This window comes from Aythya fuligula, chromosome 3, assembly GCF_009819795.1.
Source record: "Aythya fuligula isolate bAytFul2 chromosome 3, bAytFul2.pri, whole genome shotgun sequence".
Lineage (NCBI taxonomy): Eukaryota > Metazoa > Chordata > Aves > Anseriformes > Anatidae > Aythya > Aythya fuligula.
This window is the reverse complement of record NC_045561.1, coordinates 59,591,848-59,612,810: the sequence shown is the minus strand read 5'-3', so window position 1 is coordinate 59,612,810 and position 20,963 is coordinate 59,591,848. Positions and strand designations below refer to the sequence as shown.

Genomic DNA, 20,963 nt, shown 5'->3' with positions numbered 1-20,963 from the left:
CCATGCATTTTTAGGAAGTGAGAAAATAGCTCATTAAAGGAAAAATTTGTGGGATGTTTTGGTACTAGAATGGTGTTTTATTTTCTCTTCAAGTATCCTATGTGGTTGCCAAGAGCCAGAAAGCCAGTTAAATAAAATTGATTAGAGTAATTTTCTGTAAACAATCAATTCATTTTAATGGTTCCCTGGATTTCTCTCTTCAATAGCATTTGCCATTTTCTCCTGGCAAAAGTTGTGAGAGAGAACTGTATTTGCTAAGACGAGCACAAGTTGCTGAGGAGGACCTGAACAGAGCTCGTGATTTGATTCAACAGCTAACCAGCACAGTTTCGCAAAAGGAGAAAGAAATGGAGACAAAGATACTAGAATTGAAAACACAGCATGAAAAAGAGCTTTCTCAGTGGGGTCAGGAAAACTATGTTCTTCAGAGCAAGGTACTTTATCACTTTGTATCCTGCTAGTATAGAAAATGAGAAACATTACTTCTGAAAGTTGTTATTCTGAAAGCATGTTATTTTAGATAAGTTGTTAATGAGCAGAAAATCCACACATACAAACCGGTAGTGTATGTGTTCCAGTGCAGTACATGTTTACCCAGTGCTTCATTTATTGCCTATAGCACATGATCTTTTTTTCTATAAACTATGTTGTCCTGAATTCACTTATTTTGCTATTTTGAGATCTCTGCAGCAGTTTTTGTTTGTTTGTTTGTTTTTCAAAGATTTAACTTGGTCTTATGTGTTTAAAAAATGGGTACGAGTAACAGATACCACTTGTTTAAAAGCAGAAAAGTATATGTTGAAATACTGTTTGTTTATTTATTTCAATGTTGTGTTTTATCTTTAAGGCATATTTGCAGGGTTATTTCACTATAACTTCCAGTCTAGGTAAATAACAATAGAAAAGGGAGGGTATATTTAAAAAATAATAATAATTAAAAACTGCCAAAATTTTTATACTTTGTTGCTGTTTTGTATTGCTTCTGTTAAACTCCAATTCATTGATCTACTTTTATATCTAAATGTGTAGTAACCTATGTATAATATAAAGTGTAGCATTGTAGAGGATTTCATATGGCTAAAAAATATGCATCAAATCACTTCTATTTCTTTCTGAAAGTTGAGAAGCATGGAAGAGCTGTCTAAAGAAAAGAGATGGATCCATCATGCAGCAACAGTTCCTGTCACTGAAGAAAAACTGTCACAAATACAAAAAGAAATTGAAGATCAAGAGGTCATTATTCAAGGTTATCAGCAGGTATACCACACAGCATTTCATGTTGTGTTCTGGCCAATTTCAGAAAGAAAACCATTTAATGGTTACTAATGTTCTGTTGAAAATAGTTACCTTTCTATCTAAAAAGTGGATGGAATTTAGATGTGAAGGGCAGAGATATATTGCACATTAAGTGTTTTATACATGTCTAGTTTAAACTACCTTTTTTGCCCCGAATGTAATAGAAAAATATACTTCTAAGTAATATTGGAAGTCTGTAGGGTTCTGTTTTAAGATGTTTTTCACAGAATATGAGCAGCTGATTACAAGGAAACCTTGTAAGTGTGCCTGATTTATTACTTAGTCAAGCATATAAATAGATGATGCAAGCTTAATGATCCCTTTGAATATTTGCAGCTGTAAAATAAGTTAGTTTAACCAGCTTCCAGCTGGTGCTCAGCAGCATTTCTTAGTATATTTTGCATGCAATGTATTCCCATTGTGGCTGTAGGTATGGCAAATCAGCGACTGTTTTTGTTCAAGGAGTAGCAGCATAGGCAGGTTGAACTTTGACCAATCATCACTCACCCATGTATGTGCTTTTAGAATATAGTTGGGATAGCTTTGCGGCGGAGCTAACTCAGGAGGACTGGTACTCCAGAGTGAACAGACACTTGGGTGAGGTTTTAGAGGTCACTAAATACGACTTTAGTGTAAAGATAATGAAAGTAGATACCCCTTTTTGGAAATTTGTTAATAAACATTTGGTGTTTGCTTCTGCTGTTTCATTGTTTCAGGAGGGAAACTGCAGAAGTCATAGATAATTGTTTTTGAACTGGGTAGAATGGTAATTTATAAACATTCTTTATCAACTAACATTAACTTTGTTTGTGTCATCTTAGGAAAATGAGAAGTTATACAAACAAATGAAAGAGCTGCAAATCCAAAACAAAAAAAATGAAGAACAAATGTTTAAGGAAAATCAGTGTTTAATGTCTGAGTTAATAGCACTAAGGTAGGCTTAATCAAACATCTTACCTAATGTCTCTAGATTTCTCAGGTGATTTTATTATTTTTGTTTATGAAGAATCACTGCAAAGTTTGTTAGATTCATGTTTTATGGATTTTCTTGGATTTGTGATTTTGGTGTTTTTCTTTTTGAGAAAATTTAGATTTATACTGATCATGGGCTGATCGTGCTGACGTATGGGAAGAGGCTTCATTTGTGGAATATTTCAATTTTAAAATTTTAATATTGTTATTCAAATCACAATGTTTAACACATATACTGCACTTGTCCTGGCATTTCAGCTCTGCTCAAATCTGAAAATGTTTTGATATTGTTGTAAGATAGATCAGGAGTCATGAGGGATCGTGGTAGTGGAGGAAACAGATTCATTGCACTGTAGGCCCTGTAAGATTTGTGTCCTATGTAACTAACGAGGAGGAAACAAAACAAAAAAACAACAACAACAACAAAAAACTAGCAACTGTGTATATTCCTAATTTATAAATCCTTGCCTGGAAGAGGCCCATAGGTGAGTTTCATTGATGCAAATAGGTTTTCTTTCCTCCTCTCTTGTAGCAGATTTCCCCACATACAGGTGAATATTTTTGGTATAAGGATAAGCACTGTACAGTTGCTTTTTAATTTTAATTTTATTTTTGAGCCTGCATGAATTGATGTTATATAGTACCATTTGGAGGGTTCTGTGTTTTGTTTTCAGTATGCCAAGTCATCACATTGCAAAATTGGCTTTTTTTTTTTTATTATTTTATTTTTTTAGAGAAAAGATAGAAAAAATTAATATCCAGTCACGAATTGTGCAGGATTCTGAACCAGCCAGGAATCAAAGTTTCACGGAATTGGTTTCAGAGCTTCGAGCAGCACGGGTAGGTCTATGCCAAGCCTGTTTGTCACATGGGGGGAAAAAAAATCAATATTGTAAACTAACAATATAAATGACGAAGGTAGTTGAACCATGCTTCTCTTTTACACCGCTAATTATTTGCCATGCTTCTGAGAATTCATTTGATGATACATTTGTAATATACAAGTAATCCCTTTCTCATCAATGAACTCTCACAAGCAGTCCCTTAAAACACAGATTCAATGAAAGCGTGGTGTTTGTGTTTATTGACAGTCCTGAAATACCTTGTGTGAGATGTTGCAGAAAGTAGCAACACTTCTCTAGATTTCACCTGAGACAAATCCAGAACACTGTTTATCACTGCTCTCTACCAAGAAGCTTAGAAAAGAACGTTGGAGAGAAAATAATCTGTTACAATTTGCTCACCTCACTCTTCTAGTACTCCACGTGCTTCTGTTTTTGAGGGAGAATGTTTTGTACACTTCACCCTAAAATGAAAGGCTTCCAAGAGCTTTTGTTGCTCTGCTTACTGCAAGACTGTTATAGTACATAGTTGCTCTGATGATCAAGCAAGAAACTAAAAGGAGTTTTGTTTTGTTGTTGTGTTGTTATAAAATGGTTAAGTCAGTGATAAGGAAAGCTGGATCTAAAGAGTTTCACAACCAGTGGAATTGTTCCTGGTCTGATACAGTTGACGTTGAACTCTAGAGACTCCAAGGGCTCCTCTGGTTTCAATAGAGCCATAGTGATTTAATCATTTTACGGTGAAAACCATGTTCATGTTGATGTGTGTTCAGTTTTTGTCTTACCATTTTCTTTAAAACTTAGAAGGAAGAAAATAAATTACAAGAAGAGATAAAACGTCTTAAACAAGATAAACAAGCTCTTGAGGTAGACTTGGGGCAAGCAAAGAAAGAGAGAGATTTAGCAAAAGTCCAAATTGCATCCACATCAGGTAAAGCACCTTCATTTTATTGAGTAATTGTGCTTATTCTTTGCATGACTCCTAAAATATACAACTAAAATTTACTTCTTCATATAGTATGACTTTGAAAATGATCTGGATACATTTGACTAATATTGTCTAAACTTGCAATAAAAGTATACAGTGAAAGAGAGACTACTGTACCTTTGGCACTATTAGAAAGACTTTTATCCAGCTAAACTCTTTATTGCTTATTAAGCTTGATTTCTTGCCTATCTCTCAGTGGACATGGAAAACATATGATTCCACTTTTATGACAACTCTATTCACAAGAAAAAATTGACCATGTTGCCTTAATCTAGTAGGTAGTGTAGAAGAGTAATCCCATTGGGATTCTGTTTTCAATGCCTTCTATGGCAAACTGTGAACTGCTGACTACTGCTATATATAAAATAACTATTATTGTATGGTTTGTTGTTTTTTACTTTTTTTAATATTGTTGCATTTAAAGACCTAATTTGCATCTGATTTTAAAACTTTACTGCAGCAACAGGATTGTCAAAATAGGAAATGTATGAAATGTGCTGAGAAGAATAGTATTGACTATCCAATACATTCAAATAACATTGAATTATGTATTCTTCAACACATAATTACTAATAAAACACTAATAAGGGTGTTTTATTCTTGTAGGTGAGAAGTCTTATGAATTTAAAGTTATGGAAGAATCATACAAACAGGAAATTCTTCATTTAAAAAAAAGACTTCAGTGGTATGCAGAAAATCAGGATCTTCTAGATAAAGATGCAGCCCGTCTTAAAGATGCAAGAGAAGAAATTGAGAAACTAAAACTAGAGGTGATAAATATTTAGCTTTATTTGAAGTGCTGAAACTTAAAACTATTTCTACAGATGCATACAATGTAACTTTGTCCTTCATAATGCTCCCACCTTTTTGAAGAAAAACCACGGGAAACCTTCATAACCTTTAAATCAAATGTGGATGTCTTTATATTCAAAATATGAATTACTGCACATGAAGTCAGAATTGCAAGTGAATATTGCTTAAAACTGTTTTTGCTTGTGTTTAACACACTAATGATACTGCTAGAAACAAAAGTAATGTGGCTTAAGATTAGCAAATTTCTTGACTAAGAAAAACTGACCCTAAATTCATGTATTATAATGTAGTACATTATATTATTGCATATTAACCAAGCCTGCGTACTGTGAGGATGGGAGGAAAGAAAGCAGATTTACTGGTTTGCAGTCAAGAATTGTCCCTAGAAGAAAAGTTTTCTTCTAGATTTGTGTCTAGTTTCAGTTTTAGCTCCGTGGATCTTAATTGTCTTCAAGAAGCTGTAACCTAGTTTAAAAACATAAAGGAACGATTAGTACAGAAATAACTACTAACAGTTCTTAAGTTGAATATTTCTATGATTGTTTTTATTTGAAATGCTTGCTTTTGTACTACAAGAAAACATCTCTGAATGTATATTTCAGTTTTTCTCATAAATTGGATAGGTTGAGAAGCTCAGAGCTGAAGCTGGAGATGTGTGTGTGCAACAGAAGAAACGTTTGAAAGACAGAGCAGCAGATGCTAAAAGAATTCAGGACCTTGAGCGACAAGTAAGCCATAATATAACTGTGTTTCACTTAACCTTTACTTTTGATAAGGTCACTTACAAGGCTTACTAGCCCTTTCATAAGGGTAAAGCACTGAATGAAGCCCTGTGACAAAGTAATTTTATACTGTAGAACACTCAACGCAAAAAGCTGCAATTATTTAGTTACAAAGGGCTCTCCTGCTACTGCGTTCTAAGCCATTTACTGACAACCATTTAAAATCGTTTAATGTTAAATTACTGTTCAGAGTTTCTTGGAAAAGAGCAAGACGGCAAAAGCACATGTAAGCTTCCTGTTTCTCTTCTGAGGCTCCCTCTGAATTTAGTAAATCCTTAATATTTCAACCAAGTTGTTTCAAGAGAAGACATTGAAATTCCATTGAGTTCCTACAAAAGCCATGAAAACTGGGAAAACAGGGAACTTAAAATCCATGTTTCTACTGAGGAAAAAGTCAGAAGGAACTGCACCTTCCTCAGTTTTTGGAGGTGGCAATTGGTTAGCATTTCACTCCAAAATCGTTCAATTTGCTGTGCTGCGGGAGAAGCAGGGATGTAGGAAAAATAGGAAAGAGCCTCTGCAGTATTCTAATGCAAAGAATTCAGAAAGCATCTTATCCATAGATTTAAAAAAAAAAAAAAAAAAAAAAAACAAAAAAACCCCACCTTTTATATTAGTCTTCCACACAAGGTTTTAGTTTATTTTGAAGTTTGCAATGAAATAAAAAATGACATTACACCTGTTACTGAGAGAATTTCAATGCTGTTATGAAATCTCTCTGTAGCAGTTGGAAAAGTAGAGTAGAACATGAAATTGTGAATGTGAAATCCAAAAGAAAATCAACTATTTTAACGGCATTAAGAGCCTTATACAACTTAAGAGCTAACAAAGTAAATAAAAGGTCTGTCTGACATAAGGCCATCTGATGACCAGAGCTATTCTGTTTAAATCTGTGACGTTGTATAAGAAGTCAGTCACTAAGAGATGTTTACAGACAAGCAAGACTTATCAATAACAAACGTAAGCAACGCAAAAGAAATCATTATAACAAAAATTCTCAAAACACATCTTCTCGTTCTTATCCCAGCTTAAATGGATCATGTTTGTCAATATTCTGTCACTTATTTCAGTACATTTTTCACTAGAACTTTCTTCTTTTTAACTTCTGACTTAATTTTCTTTTGGTAGATCAGAGAAATGGAAGGCATTCTGAAAAGAAGATATCCAAATTCTTTGCCTGCTTTGATGTTTGCTGCTGCTGCTGCAGAGAAAACTAACGATCTTTCAGCTAAAACAAACACAATTGATTTTTTGGAGAGAAGAATAAAAAAGTTAGAAACGGAACTTGAGGGTAAAGATGATGAAGCTAAAAAAAGTCTCCGTGCCATGGAACAACAGTTTCAAAAAATAAAGGTAAAAGATGGAGGCTTGTTGAGTAGTCTGCTCCACAAGTTACAGTCATAAGGCTATTGGGGTCTACCACAGACTAGTGGTGAAAACTGAAGGCCAAGACCACACTGAAAAAAATATTAGAAGAATTTATTGCTAGAACTTCAGCAATTTGGGCATCTAAAATGTAAAGAGCATTTAAAATTGTTAGAATAGTACCAAAACTGAGAGGTCAAGTTTCTGGGGCATAATAACTTAGTCCTTACAAAGAGGGTGTGTGGATATCATTCTGTGTGTCAGAGCTGCTGCTCACTAACTTCCTTGCTGTATACACAGCAGGTTGTGGTTTCCTTCTGCAGGGAACACTAAAAATTCTATCCAAAATCTATATGATAGCAACTTTTAAAGATTTGTGTTAGGAAACACCGAAATTTGGCATTTTACTTCACAGAAAAGTAAGTTTCACGGGTTCTTAATTAGCAGGAAAATTGTACTTCACATCTTAAAAATTGTGTTTGCAAGCATGGCAAACAATGGTAGATTTTAACAAAAATAATTTTTTTGATATATTGTGATATTAATTTGTTTGTCCAAGTTGTTTACATCTGAACAGAACAAAATTACATGAAAAATGGTTTCTTGTCCATCTAATTTTCTTTCTAATAGCGACTCTATTCACTGTGAGTAGATGAATTTGTAGTGTCTTGAGTAATTCTGTTCTACATCAGACTTAGCTTTGCTTCACATTTTTTTCACTGATTCCTGAACTGTTTGAGTAGTGTTGTTAGTAACAGCGATGTGTATCCTGTCTTAAAAATCTTGTGTCAGACACGAAACAACTTTAAAGAATAATAGAAAGAGGTATTCATAAATATACAGTTAAAGAAACTGCTTCCCACCCTTCTCCCACTCCTACTCCAGATACAGTATGAGCAAAGACTTGCAGAGCTTGAGCAGCTGCTTGCCTACAAATTCATGAGTGAATTGCCAAAACCGAATGCTGATAAAGCCAATTCTACCGAACTTGAAGAGGAGCTTCAGAATCTGAAGAAGACCCATCAGATCACCGTTAAAAACCTCGAAACAGAAATTGAAAACCTCAAGAGTCAAAATTCCCAATTAAAACTCAGAAATAAAAAGGATAACAAAGACTTAAAATTAACAGACTCTCAAATAAAAGAAAGTAACACAAAAGACAGACTGTTAAAACTAAATCAAGAACTGGTCACAAAAAATAAAGAAATAAGAGACCTTACAAAAACTGTAGAGAAACTTCAAAAAGAAAGGATGATGATGTTGTCTGATAATAATTTGAGAAATAAAACTGATAATAAGGAAAACTCTCAAGAGATCTTGAAAAAGCATACCTTAGCAACAGATAAAAGGAATTCCAGCAACAGTGAACCCTTTCTGGGCATTTTTCATGATGACAGAATATACCAACCTCATGCTTTTTCTGATCGTAATATCTCGGAAGTTCTGCAAGAAAATGCACAGTTGAAAGAGGAGCTAGAAAAATTGTCTCTAGAAATGAACCAGCAGAGGGTGAAGTCTCAAGCAACGCTGGCTTATTCTGAAAATAATATACGAAGGTAAATGCTCAGTATGTTCCTTTTAAAAAACTTGTTAATAATGGGTGATGCAGGATCAGAATGACACGTCAACCATGTGTGAAGCCAGGTTATACTTGACCATCATTCTCTGTAAATTTCATTTTTGCTGTTTGATTTTTCAGGAGCGGTGTACCAGATACAATTATTCTGCAGGAAAACCTATCTCAATCCTTTTTCAGTACTACAATTTATCATGGTTCTGAGTAAAAAAGATCTCAGTATAAAATCATTGTATCATAAATGCTTTGTGTTGCGTAGTATTAATGTTTGGTACATATTTGGCACTTTGCTTCAAACTGAGGCATGCTTTCAGTTTTAACCAACAGTAGAAACTTTACACTTCGCATTGTTTCCCTTAGCTTCCTTCATATTCAACGTAGAGGTAGTAAGTACATTCAGATAGCAACCCATTTTATTCTAAAATAAATACCTGAAATAGCACAGCTAAATTGTGATTTAACAGCATCTATTTTCTCTACCTTGATTTTGATAAGAGGAGCCTAAAAAGGTGGTTTGGCTGAGTTTTCAGTATTCTAGCTGCCTCTCGTTAAATGGAACACATCTCCAACATTGTAGGATTCCCACCCACTCATCTCTCCAAAGTGGTGGAAGTACTGGTGGTCATGTCTCTTGCAAAGTATTATGAAATATCTAAGATGTGCTACCTCTAACACTTTTTTTCGTATTTTGTGTTCAAATGAGAAAATTCACTGCATTTTTGAAGAACCGTCTTGCTGCTTTACTACATGTTGTGTTCTTCTCCTGTCCAGGATACAGGAAGACACAGCAGAATACATTGCATCTCTGAAAGCTTCCCATCAGAGAGAAGTAGAGAACATCCTTTGCCAGTACGCAAAGGAACATTCTGCTTCCAAAGTAGCTGAACTTAACAGCAGAATTTCAACGCAAGAGGTGAGATACAGTAGATACATTCATAGACACATAGCAATCTGGAAACAAATGATTTCAACAAGTATCTGTAACTTTTATTTTCCTTTTAAGTAGGATGTATTGTTTCAGAGATGGGCCTGTGCTACTGTATTCAGAGAATCAAAATGGCAGAGGCTGGAAGGGACTTCTGGAAGTCATCTGGTCCAACCACCTGCTCAAGCAGGGACACCCAGGGCAGGTTGCCAAGGCTATGTCTAGGTGACTTTTGAAGATCTCCAAGGATGGAGATTCCACCACCTCTCTGGGCACCCTGTACCAGTGCTCGGTCACCTGCACACTAAAGAAGCCTTCCTTGACACTTAAAGGGAACCTCCTGTCTTTGAGGTTGTGGCCACTGCTTCTTGTCCTGCTACTGCACACTGTTGTGCCAGAGCCTGGCTCTCTCTTCTGCACACCTTCCCTTCAGGTGTTTATATACATTGATAAGATGCTCTGAACCTCCTCTTCTCCAGGCTGAACAGTCCCAGCAATCAGCTTTTCCTTATTACAAAAATGCTGCAGTTCCTTCATCATCTTTAGTTGCCCTTTGCAGGACTCTCTTTAGTCTGTCCAGGTCTCTCTTGCAGTGGGGAGCCCACAGCTGGATACAGCATTCCAGGTGTGGCTTTACCAGTGCTGAGCAGAGGAGAGAGGATCACCTCCATTGACTTACTCGCAACACTCCTCCTAATGCCCTCCAGGATATCATTAGTGTTTTATTTAACTTTGTGTCCACCAGGACCCCCATGTTTTGTTTTTTTTGAAAAGCTGCTTTCCAGCTGATCAGCCCCTAGCATGAACTGGTGCCTGGGGTTGTTCCTCTCCTGCAGACAGGACTGTGCATGGTCCTTCATGGAGGGTCCTCTTGGCCAGGTCACTCAATGACAGCATAGCCATCAGCCACTCCCAGTTCTATGTCCTATCAGAAATCTTGTGGAAAATACACTCTGTTCCACCGTCCAGGTAATTGATGAAGATGTTGAGCAGGATTGGACCCACTATTGATCCCAGAGGTACTCCTTAGTTACTGGTCTCCAACTAGGCTTGATTCCACTAATTACTGCCCTGAATGGGCCTAGCCATTCAGTCAGTTTTCAATCTACCTCACTGTCTGCTCATCCAGCCCTTATTTCATCAGCTTTTCTATGATAGTCTTATAGGAGGCAGTGTTGAAAGCCATACTGAAGTCAAGGTAGACAATATCCACAGTTCTCCCCTCAAGCTAGTTGTTTCATCATAGAGCATTATTGGGTTGGTCGAGCATGGCTTCCAATTTTTGAGTCCATGCTCACTACTAGCAATCACTTTCTTGTTTTTAATGTGCTTGCAAATGATGTGCAGGATTAGTTGCTCCGTCACCTTCCCAGGGATCAAGTTGTGAGGCTGACTGGCCTGTAGTTCCCTGAGACTTCCTTCTTGCTCTTTTGAAGGAAGGAGTGATGTTTACACTCAGCACTCATGGTAGCTACCCATCCGGGTCCATGGATTCCTGTATGTCCAGTTTGCGTATTCTCTAACCTGATCCTCTTCCACCAAGCGTACATCTTCCTTGCTTCAGACTTGTCCCCTGGTCTCTGGAGCCTTGCATTCTTGAAGGCTAGTCTCACTAGGAAAGACAAAGGCAAAAAGTCACTCAGTACCTCAGCCTTTCCCTGTTCTGTATCACTAGGGTGCCTGCCCTGTTCAGCAGCAGGAACGCACATTCGCTAGCCTTCTGTTTGCCGCTTACATACTTAGCGAAGCTCTTTGCCTTTGTTCCTCTCACCAGTTTCAATTCCAGGTGGGCTTAGACTGACTTGTTCACCTCTCTGCATACTTGGATAATGCCTCCATATTCCTCCAAAGTCACCAATCCCTGCTTCCACCTCCTGTGTGCTTCCTTTTTGCATTGAGTTAGGCAAGGAGCTACTTGTTTGTCCATGCACACCTTCTGGCATTTGACTTGCTGCTTGTTGGGGTAGACTGTCCTCAAGCCTGGAGGAGGATCCTTGACTATCAATCAGTTTTCTTGGGCCCCCCTTCCCTCCATGGCCCAATCCTTTAGACTCATCCGAGCACATCCCTTCAGAGGCCAAAGCCTGCTCTCGTGAAGTCCAGGACTGTTACCTTGCTTTTTGCCATTCCCTGGTGGATTCTGAATTCCACCATCTCATGGCCATTGCAGCCAAGGTTGTATTTGACCTTCACATCCCCAGTGAGTCCTTCCTTGTGAGTTTGATGCTCAGCAGAGGATCTCTTCTAATTAGGTCCTCTCTCACCCGGGTCAAGAAGTTGTCACTGCTCTCCAGGCACCTTCTGGGTCACTTATGATGTGAAGCAGATAGCGGAGTGAGTATTGTCCAAGAGGATCTAGATCTCCAATTATATTTGTGCAATAAAATTTGGGGAGAAAATGCCTACAGTATGAAGGTAGGAAGCACTAAAGGATTCAGATTCTCTCTCGATATTTTAACTGAGGGAAGGAAACTGATGATGAAAGTTGTTTTTGCGTACTATATATGTACATGTGTGCTGTGTAACAATTTGGGTAATTTTAGAATCAGTAGTAGCTTTTAATATATGCATTGCTTGTAACTGCAGTACTACAACACTTATTATATTTCTGGTGTGTTTTTCCTGTATAGGTTTTCATATGTTGTCATAAGAATTTGTTAGTGATAACTATACTTAATCTTTTTTTTTGTAGATATTAATAAAACATCTCCAAGAACAAATCAGTGAACACCAGAGACATCAGGAAGCCCTTCTGGTTTCACAAATGCGAGAGGAACTCCTACAAAAAGAGGTATATGTAAATTTGGATTCCGTGTACCTTACAAAAATTTCTTTTTCATCCTTGTAATGAAATACCTCAAGTAATATATAGTCAAATAAGCCTTAGAAACAGTACTTTTATCAGTATCTCCTACATCAATTATATCTGAGAATATATATATTTTTTGAAGAGGGTTAGTGCTGGGATATTGGATAAGGGGACTTGAGGGTTGTGATAAAAGACTATGTAAAGCTTTCACTTTAATTTACTCATTAGACATTAAGAAAGTGAACAAAAAAACTTAGTATGTTAAAAGAAAAAATATCAAGTTGAAAGAGGAAAAAAATGAGAATAAAGCAATAGAGCTTTATAAGAAAACATACCTAAATTTCTGGAGGCTTTGGAAAATCAATTGCAAGTCATCCGTTGAGCTGATTTGACCTGCCAGTTATTAGACCAAAGGGGTTTGATCATGTGTGTTAGCAGCATGTTTTTTCTTAATCTATTCCTGAGAAATGAGTTTAACTGATGCATTTTATATGTGATCTTTATCCAGTGTGTATGAGGAGAACAGAGTGTGAGAAAGTTTTTAATCATATTATCTATTAATTTTTTAGTGTGCTTAGAAGTATAAAAATTGACTGTGAGTAATCATTTTATGGCTCATTACAAACAGGATTGGATTTATCAAAAAAGGACTAGACTTTCTTATCTTTAGGCCACTTCACACAAACAAAAGATAAAATCCCTGAGCCGCTATTCAAGCTTTCAAATAAAGGAGATATTTCTCTTCTAAATCTCCCCTTCTACAGCTTTTAAATAGTCATTAAACAACACAAATACACTTTGCAAGGCACCTGTTGTTATCAGTGTTAAGTACTGTATGAAATCTTCATCAGTTATCTGAAATTTTAGGTGGCTAAATTGTTGGAAGAACTTAGAGAGGCAAAGGAGAGCCAGAGTCCCGAAATGAAGCACTTCTTGTGTCTGGAAAAGAAAATCAAGCATATAGAGACCAGATATGCAGAAAGAGAACAAGAACTTCAAAAGGTACACCACAGCATATTCTGCATTTACTGCTCAAGGGCAATTTATTGTTAGAACTGTAACGTTATGGTATGTGCACAGGCTCATTTACCCCATACTGGAGATGGGGGCAAATATTTTTTGATACAGCCATGGTTTGGCCTGCTGATACAATGAATGTGGTGCTAGTCAGCAATCCCTTGCGTCAATTACACCGTGAAAGCTGGCCATTGAACATGTGACAAGAGTTTGTAATTTAGTTTATTAAGCTGTGATATATTCCTCGACTAAACTCTTAATTTTACTTTCTAGTCCTAGAAGTCCCCTTCAGGAAAGCTGCATATAAAAGCAGGCAGAGAAACATCTTGCAGCTGTCGACTACATTTACTACCCTAAACAACAAAAAAAAACCTTCATCGTGTACACACTAAAAATTCTGTTTGTTTGACAGTTGGGTCTTTGACACAGCTCCTTGTGTCTGACATTTGTATCACCTGAATGGGCAAAACAGTTTTGCTTTTTGTTGTTGATTTTAGATTTTATATCATAGCCTCTAACCTGATCTCTCTATATGGGGAGCTGCTATCAGCTGGAGACTGTTTCCTAGTCCATATAAATTTTTCAACACTTCCATCATTTCAATGTTTGAGTGTTTTATTTATTGTTTTAACTTTGACTTCATGTAATTAAGTAAAACCAAAGGACAGTTGGACTAGAAAACAATCAAACCTGTAGCAGTTCATAGCTTGTGGAGTTTGTTCTACAGTTTTGAACCAGATCTCAAGGAATTCCCAGTTAGGTACAGAATTGTTCATGGTAGAAGACTTTTCTCACACATTTCTACAACAGATCTTTAATTCCAAAAAAAGAACTGTGCATAAAACAAGCCTGTAGATTAAAAACAAACTCTGCCACCACTGATGACTCTTTTTGTTTGCATTCTGTCATACTAAGGCAACTGTAATGCAATTACTTTTTTACGCTATTCATTTGCTTTTGTATGCTGTGATAACTTCCTATCATTTCTGTAAAATACCAGCTGCTGTCTAGTTTGTGATCCATCTCTTCTGAAATCCTTACATGACCCATAATATTTACTGAAATGTTTTTAAATGTATTATTTAAAAAACCAGAAACAACAACAAAACACAGAAATGATACTATGTAATAAGTAATTTCATCTTTTCTGCTGTTATTAGCTTTGCTATGCATGAAGCTTTAGGTTTTATTTGTTCTAGTTTTGTACCCTTAATCACATGCAGTGGGGAGCCAAACAGTCCTCAGAACAAACGATAACAAACCTGAACCGAACAATGTATGGAAAAACTGATTGCTGAACAAGGCAGTAACGGCTTGTCCTTGGTACCAAACTACAAATGTCCTTTAAGTGATAGAGATTTCTTTTAAGAATCTATTAGAGCTTAATAGTGGTGGTTACTTTCTGATTTCCTGTGACACTTTATGTTGGGTAATCCAATAGGATTATGCCATGGATTCATGTGAAAACTAATTCAACTGTGTATCTGCGGCAGCTTCAGACCCTAGTCAGTGATATTTGCTGATAATTCATATAATCGCTGGCTTTGAAAAGCACAGCAGTAGCACAGAATATGTAATTCAGATTTTGTTTGTTTCTGCTGCGGTGTTCTTTAATTAACACATTTAAATGGCAATTCAAAAAGCTCATTTTGATTACAAAGGGCTCTACATTATGTGATCAATTTTGTCTAATATATTCAAACTTTTAATTGCTGCTTTGGAGAGGCTAAGTCAAATTCTCCTGAGGCTCATTAGTCAGTGATGGCTTCTACCCTTCTGTCATCAGTGCAAATATCTAAAGGCAGTATATTGCCATGAGAACAATTTTTTGTAACGTTTGGAACAACTTGTTCCCACTTAACATCAGCACTGGGCTTTGAGACTGAGCATCAAATAAAATGAAGTGGTATATTTTTGCAAAGGAGCAGTGGTAACTGAATATTTGACTAGAAAATCACAATGCTGACTTGCTTGTAATTTGCAGGCAACACAACACATCACTGAAGCAAGGCAAACCCACGAAGCTGAGAAGTGGAGAAAACTTGCACAACAGAAGAATCAAGAACTGGAGAAATTTCGAGTGGAATTGGATTCAATTTTAGATGTTTTACGAGAACTGCAGAAACAAGGCGTTGTTATTCCAGCACCTAATTCCAGTGGATTCAGCATAACAGATAACTGTTGGAAGACATGATCAGATAGAATTCTGCTTGTGTAATCACCTTACAGTGTTCAGTTACATATATATGTAGGAAATGTTATGAGAAATCATTGATATAATGCTTGTGCATTTAATTACATTGATCTTACCTGAAATCTTGCTGCTTCAAAGGGAGAGCATTAAGCTACACTGCAGTCCAAGTGTATGTTATATTTTGTTAGTAATAAAGGTCATGCACTATTTTTTTAAAATGTGAGGAACTTTGAGGTTATTCTGTTGAAAAATTCCATGTAACCTTTTCAGATGCTATTGAACATTCCTGAATATCCTTAATGCCTGTATTTTTACTGTATAGTGTTACCAATAGCTACCATACAGTAGGGCATGGACTTCTCTTCCACCATTTTGCGTCTCCCTCTCTAACCTATAAAACTTTCTGATTTCTTTAAGATCCCTTTCAAGTTTTTAAATGCTTGAGGAGCAGGGCAGCCACTTTCCGTTGCCATTCTGCTGAAGTGGTGGACAACACAGCAGGTAAGAAGCTGAATGTTAGAGATACCACCACACCTCCTATCCTGTTAACGTGCACGCACCTAAGTGTACTTACCCCTGTAAGATAGGGGCTAGCGTAGGAGGCCTTCCTGCTGCATCACTGTTATGTAACGTGGGCTGCCCTGCTCCAGAAGGAAATGGGAAGGGGGGAAGAAAACAGCGGTTACAGCTGTCATCTGGAAAAAAACAAACTCTTATCTTGGTAAGAGGGTAGAAAAAGTAAAAGAAAATGAAAATATAGTAAAGAAAATTGAAGGTAGATATTTAGTGGCTGGAAGAATAGGTTTTTGAACAATAAAATCAGTCAATTACTAGTCTGACAATGTGACAATTAACTCCTTAAGAATTATGTAGGCCATACTCTGAGGTTCTAGCTCAATCAATGATACTTAGAGCAAAGACAAGCTAAAAGCTAGAATGTACGCCTGAGGTCCTCTCCTGTAATTGTGTTCATTCTACACTGTATTTTGTTATTGATTTTGCCTTGTGAAGCTAAGCTTCAAATCAAAAATGATATTGTTCAGAGCTGTGTGTATGTATTTATATGTCACACTTCATTAGGGACCAGTGGTAAGCACGCATTTTGGCTTATACAAGCATGCAACAGTGCATAAAGCTCAAAATAGTACCACTTGCACCACGTAGGCACAGGCAGCTATTTACAAGTGTCAAGTGTCAAGTAACAGTGCAAGATGTTTGAGTACACACAAATCTAAAACATATGCACATATATATTTAAAAAAAAAAAGTCAAGGATGAATATGAAACAACCAGAGTTAGTATATTAAGCTGTTTTTCAGCTTCAGTTTTCTCCCCAAATAATGAAGTACTGGTCTATATTCATATAGAAGTAGTGTTGTATTTACACATCTTATAAAATATCAGGTGTATATAGAATCATAGAATATCCTGAGTTGGAAGGGACCCACAACGATCATCAAGTCCAACTCCTGACACTGCACAGGTCTACCCAAAAGTTTAGACCATGTGACTAAGTGCTCGGTCCAATTGCTTTTTAAGTTCAGACAGTCTTGGAGCAGTGACTACTTCACTCCAGGCTGTAGAGAGAATTATCTTAAGCATTTGTGCAGTTCATTCACGTACCTTTTAAAATTCTTGTATTGGAATCCCAGCAAATGCTGTGTCTTTTAAACTGTTTGAACTAAATTTCACATTAAGTTCTCCTTCAGTCAATTTTTACCTTTACTGTAAGACAGAATATGATTTATACTAAGTTCTCATAGGCATTTATGTATTTGTGCATTCACTAAAGCTTGTCTTTATATTTGTAAGGCATTTACCATGAGGAAATCAAGCAGGCAGCTGGCTTTGGTGACTCAGTGACCTAGATTATAGATAAGACAGCTGGTTTGATAAAGGAGAACAGCATGTGCAGAAGAGTCACAGCAGAGGTGGCAGACACACAAGCACTGTTCTCTTTCAAGTTCTCTGAAACACACCAAAATTACTCATGTAACAAATTAAATAGGTTATTGTCATGGATGAAGACTTTATTTGATAGTACATAATACATTTTCAACTCTGCCCCTCTCTCATCTTTAACCTATACTGGAAAAAGAATAAAAACCAGACTCCCATTACCACTAAATATTCAAATTTTGCTTTACTCCAATTTTGCCTGGACTCTGAACAGCTGTCTGTTAAATGTGAATTGTAATGTTTAGCTTTACACACTGTTAACTGTATTCCTATTGTTCAAAATCAAGACAGCACAGGCCTCCAACTCTTGCTGGAATAATGCATGGTGAAAGGCTCTGTGCTGTCCTTGGCTGTCAGTCCCTGAGGCTATAGCATGACTTCAGGGATCACCATGGCTCCAGGTGACCTGGCTTTATCATCTGTCATTGCCAGAAGGACAGGAGTGAGTATAAGAAGAGCACAGTTTAATTCCTTCTTTGCCACAGGCTTGTAAATGGTTGTATGGGGTTCTTTTCCTCACAGAATGACAAAAGCGTCAGTATTAAAGAGTTCAGGAGCTGCAGCTCAGATGTATAAATGCTAAATATTTTAAATGATGTTCACATCACTTACTTTGCCTTTTAGCCTCGCAGACAGTACATCATTAGATTTCAGTAGAGAAATTCATGGTTTTACCTTCCTCTTTCTTTTCTCTATCAGCAGATGTCTCCTGATTTCACTGTTATTTTTTTTAAAGGTACATAACTAAAACTTGTTTATACACAAAAAAAATATTTACTTTTGAAAACTGGAATACATAACTTGCCCTAGTAAGAGTTGTTACACAATACATACTTAGGCTAACAAACATATGCAATTATCCCTGTGAAGTTAAGTCTATCACAGGCGCTGTACTTACAGTAAATTTTGAGAATAGGCTATAAAATGGTCAGCCCAAGCAGTTAGAAAGCTTTCAATAATTCCATTTTCAGACATGAAGATGGGAAGACCATTAAGTTCCAAGTATTCCTTTTGAACAATTACCCTGGTCAAAACACTTTTCATTTACTTTGCCTGATGCTGGCTTTCTGGGGAAGAATGCACTTTTCTTTAAAAAAAAAAAAAAAAAAAAACACATATAAAGTTGATTATTATACCAGTCCCTTTTCTCATGAGACAAATCATCATGTCTATTAGTTCTTAAGAAAGAAAAAGAAAATAAGACCAGTTTTAAAATAATTGCTTTTGAAGACTACAAAAAGTTTCTGTATTTGCCTTTGACTGTTCTAATGCACAAGCAGAGCACAAGGCTGAACCGCATGGTTGCCACAGTGTTTCTCAAGCCACATCAGAGCTGCGCAAAGTGCAGGCTGTATGGTTGTTTACCTGTCAAAAGGAGCTTGAAGGGCATGGTTAAAACAGAAAGGAGACACGATGAAGAACAGAAGCAGGATCAAAATGTTTAATTACTCTTACAGGATTAATACATGCTTCCAAAGGACACTAAGAATGCAATTCAAATGTGTAGCATGCCCAGTTGGTATTAGCCCTTGGTCATTTTATTAAATGCCTGTCATCTAGGAATTAAGTGTCACCATCTTCCATACACATGAACACTTTTCCCGTCTCCCCAAAAGCAACAATTATGCTCCTAAACAAAAAGCTTGAAGATTTAAGGTGGGGGAAGAAAAGCTTAGACTACAGTGAATAGCGAGCTTTTCTTTTTCTAGAGCCCAGCCTTCATGATTTTGGTATCTAGCTTTCAAAATAAGCTTCGTTTCTCAATAGCAGAAGAAATGGATAATTTCTTTTGCACAGGTTTTCCCCACTTAAGCAGCAATTTGTTTTCAAGATTGGCAAAGGGGGGAAGAAAAGATCAAATTTCACTGCAAGCAGCTCACTCGTCCAGAAAAAAGTTATAAAAGCCACATTTAGAAGCAGCAGACCTTGCTAGCAGGACCACTATTCTATCACATTTGAGCTTGAGCTCAGACAAAAACTTCCCATTAGACAGGTGAGATGCCTGAGCTCCCTCAGCAGGAAGCAGCTACCACATTCACAGCACAGCCCTTTTCCACTCAGCTTGAACAGTTGAGCAAAGAGGAATTACACTCCGGAACCACCTAGGTTTTTTCTGCAGAGCAAGATGGTTGATTGCCCTAGCTAAGGTGATTTTGGCAAGGCACGTTTACACGTATACAGGCTACAATGAAAGTTTTAGTCCTTTCCAAAACTGTATTTTAAAACGTGGGATTGAAAGAACTATACTCTGCAAACTTTCTGACATCACTGGAGAACACTTATTTAAGAACAGCTGTGAGAGACAGCTATATAGATTTTTGTCTATTTGTGCTGTCAAAAAAATCTATTGACAGAGACACTTCCAGTTCCTGGTGCTTTCTGGACATATGCAGTACCAACGCTAAGGAAAGGGACAGGAACTAATCTGGGAAGGAAAAAAAAGAAATGGAAGCCCACAAAAGCTACAGCCTCTGTACTCATGGTTAAGTACTCACAGTGACAGGCCGCTCCTGCACTGTAAGATACGAGACACCTCTGTGGCAATCTACACAGCTGTACTCGTTTAATACAGACTTCACTTCAGGCTTTTCTTGGGAAGTATTTTCAACAATAATCTGCCAGTTTGAAATAGCCCATGCTTTTAACCCCTACTTAATGTGCAAGGAAAAGGTGCAAGAAATTACATTTGAAATCAGGAAATGTAGGTGTCAGTGGTTTGCAATAAAGGCAAGGGAGATGAAGAGAGAGGTTTCTTCCTCTTCCTATATTCTTTAAATGCATAACCCATTCGTTGCTTTTTTCCCCTATTTGTCATTTGAAAGGAAAAGACTGAATTCATCAGAATTTGCATCTCAGAAGATTATATCAGCAGGCCACTGCTACATGTTCATTTGGACAAAACCATGTTGTATACAAAGCGGGTTACTTTCAAAAGAAAAAATAATCCAGTTAAGCTGGGATCTTGAGCCCCCTACTTTGATACACATGAAGAGCTTCCTACAAAGCACTGTTAACTCAAAATCCAGCAAACCTGGTTCTTCTGCCCTCCACACGCTTGCTCTAAAACCATTCAGCCACTAGCTAACCATCTCTTCAAGAAAGCTGACAAAAAAAAAAAACAAAAACAACTAAGGTTCAGAACCTTAATTCTTCTCTAAAAATGAAACAAAGATTGAAATTACACCTACTTGTTTTCTTAAAAAAACCCTTACCTGGGGAATAGTTGTGGTTACACCACCATCCCAACCAAGTACAGAAAGATGGAGCAAGTACAGCTCAGCTATGCTTCTGGAGCTGGCTGCCTCAGAACAACTCAAAGCCTCCTAAGCCCTTCACTGGCTGTCTGGTCCAAAAAGGGCAGTTTCTAGAGCTGGAAAGCACAGGAAGGTTCAGCTGATAAGCAAAGCATGAATTACATACAAAGT

General features: G+C 37.0%; 1 protein-coding gene across 1 annotated transcript in view; it reads left to right on the top strand.

Moving 5' to 3' along the window:
- Nucleotides 1-15,793, top strand: part of CEP162 (centrosomal protein 162) — a 41,340-nt gene extending 25,547 nt beyond the window's left edge. Inside the window, 13 exon segments of the mRNA XM_032185047.1 lie at nt 207-434; nt 1,120-1,257; nt 2,118-2,230; nt 3,003-3,108; nt 3,915-4,041; nt 4,705-4,868; nt 5,535-5,639; nt 6,822-7,046; nt 7,944-8,614; nt 9,406-9,547; nt 12,252-12,350; nt 13,236-13,370; nt 15,370-15,793. Of these exon segments, the coding sequence (XP_032040938.1) occupies nt 207-434; nt 1,120-1,257; nt 2,118-2,230; nt 3,003-3,108; nt 3,915-4,041; nt 4,705-4,868; nt 5,535-5,639; nt 6,822-7,046; nt 7,944-8,614; nt 9,406-9,547; nt 12,252-12,350; nt 13,236-13,370; nt 15,370-15,579 (2,463 nt within the window). The 3' untranslated portion in view covers nt 15,580-15,793.
- The last annotated feature ends 5,170 nt before the right edge of the window (nt 15,794-20,963 follow it).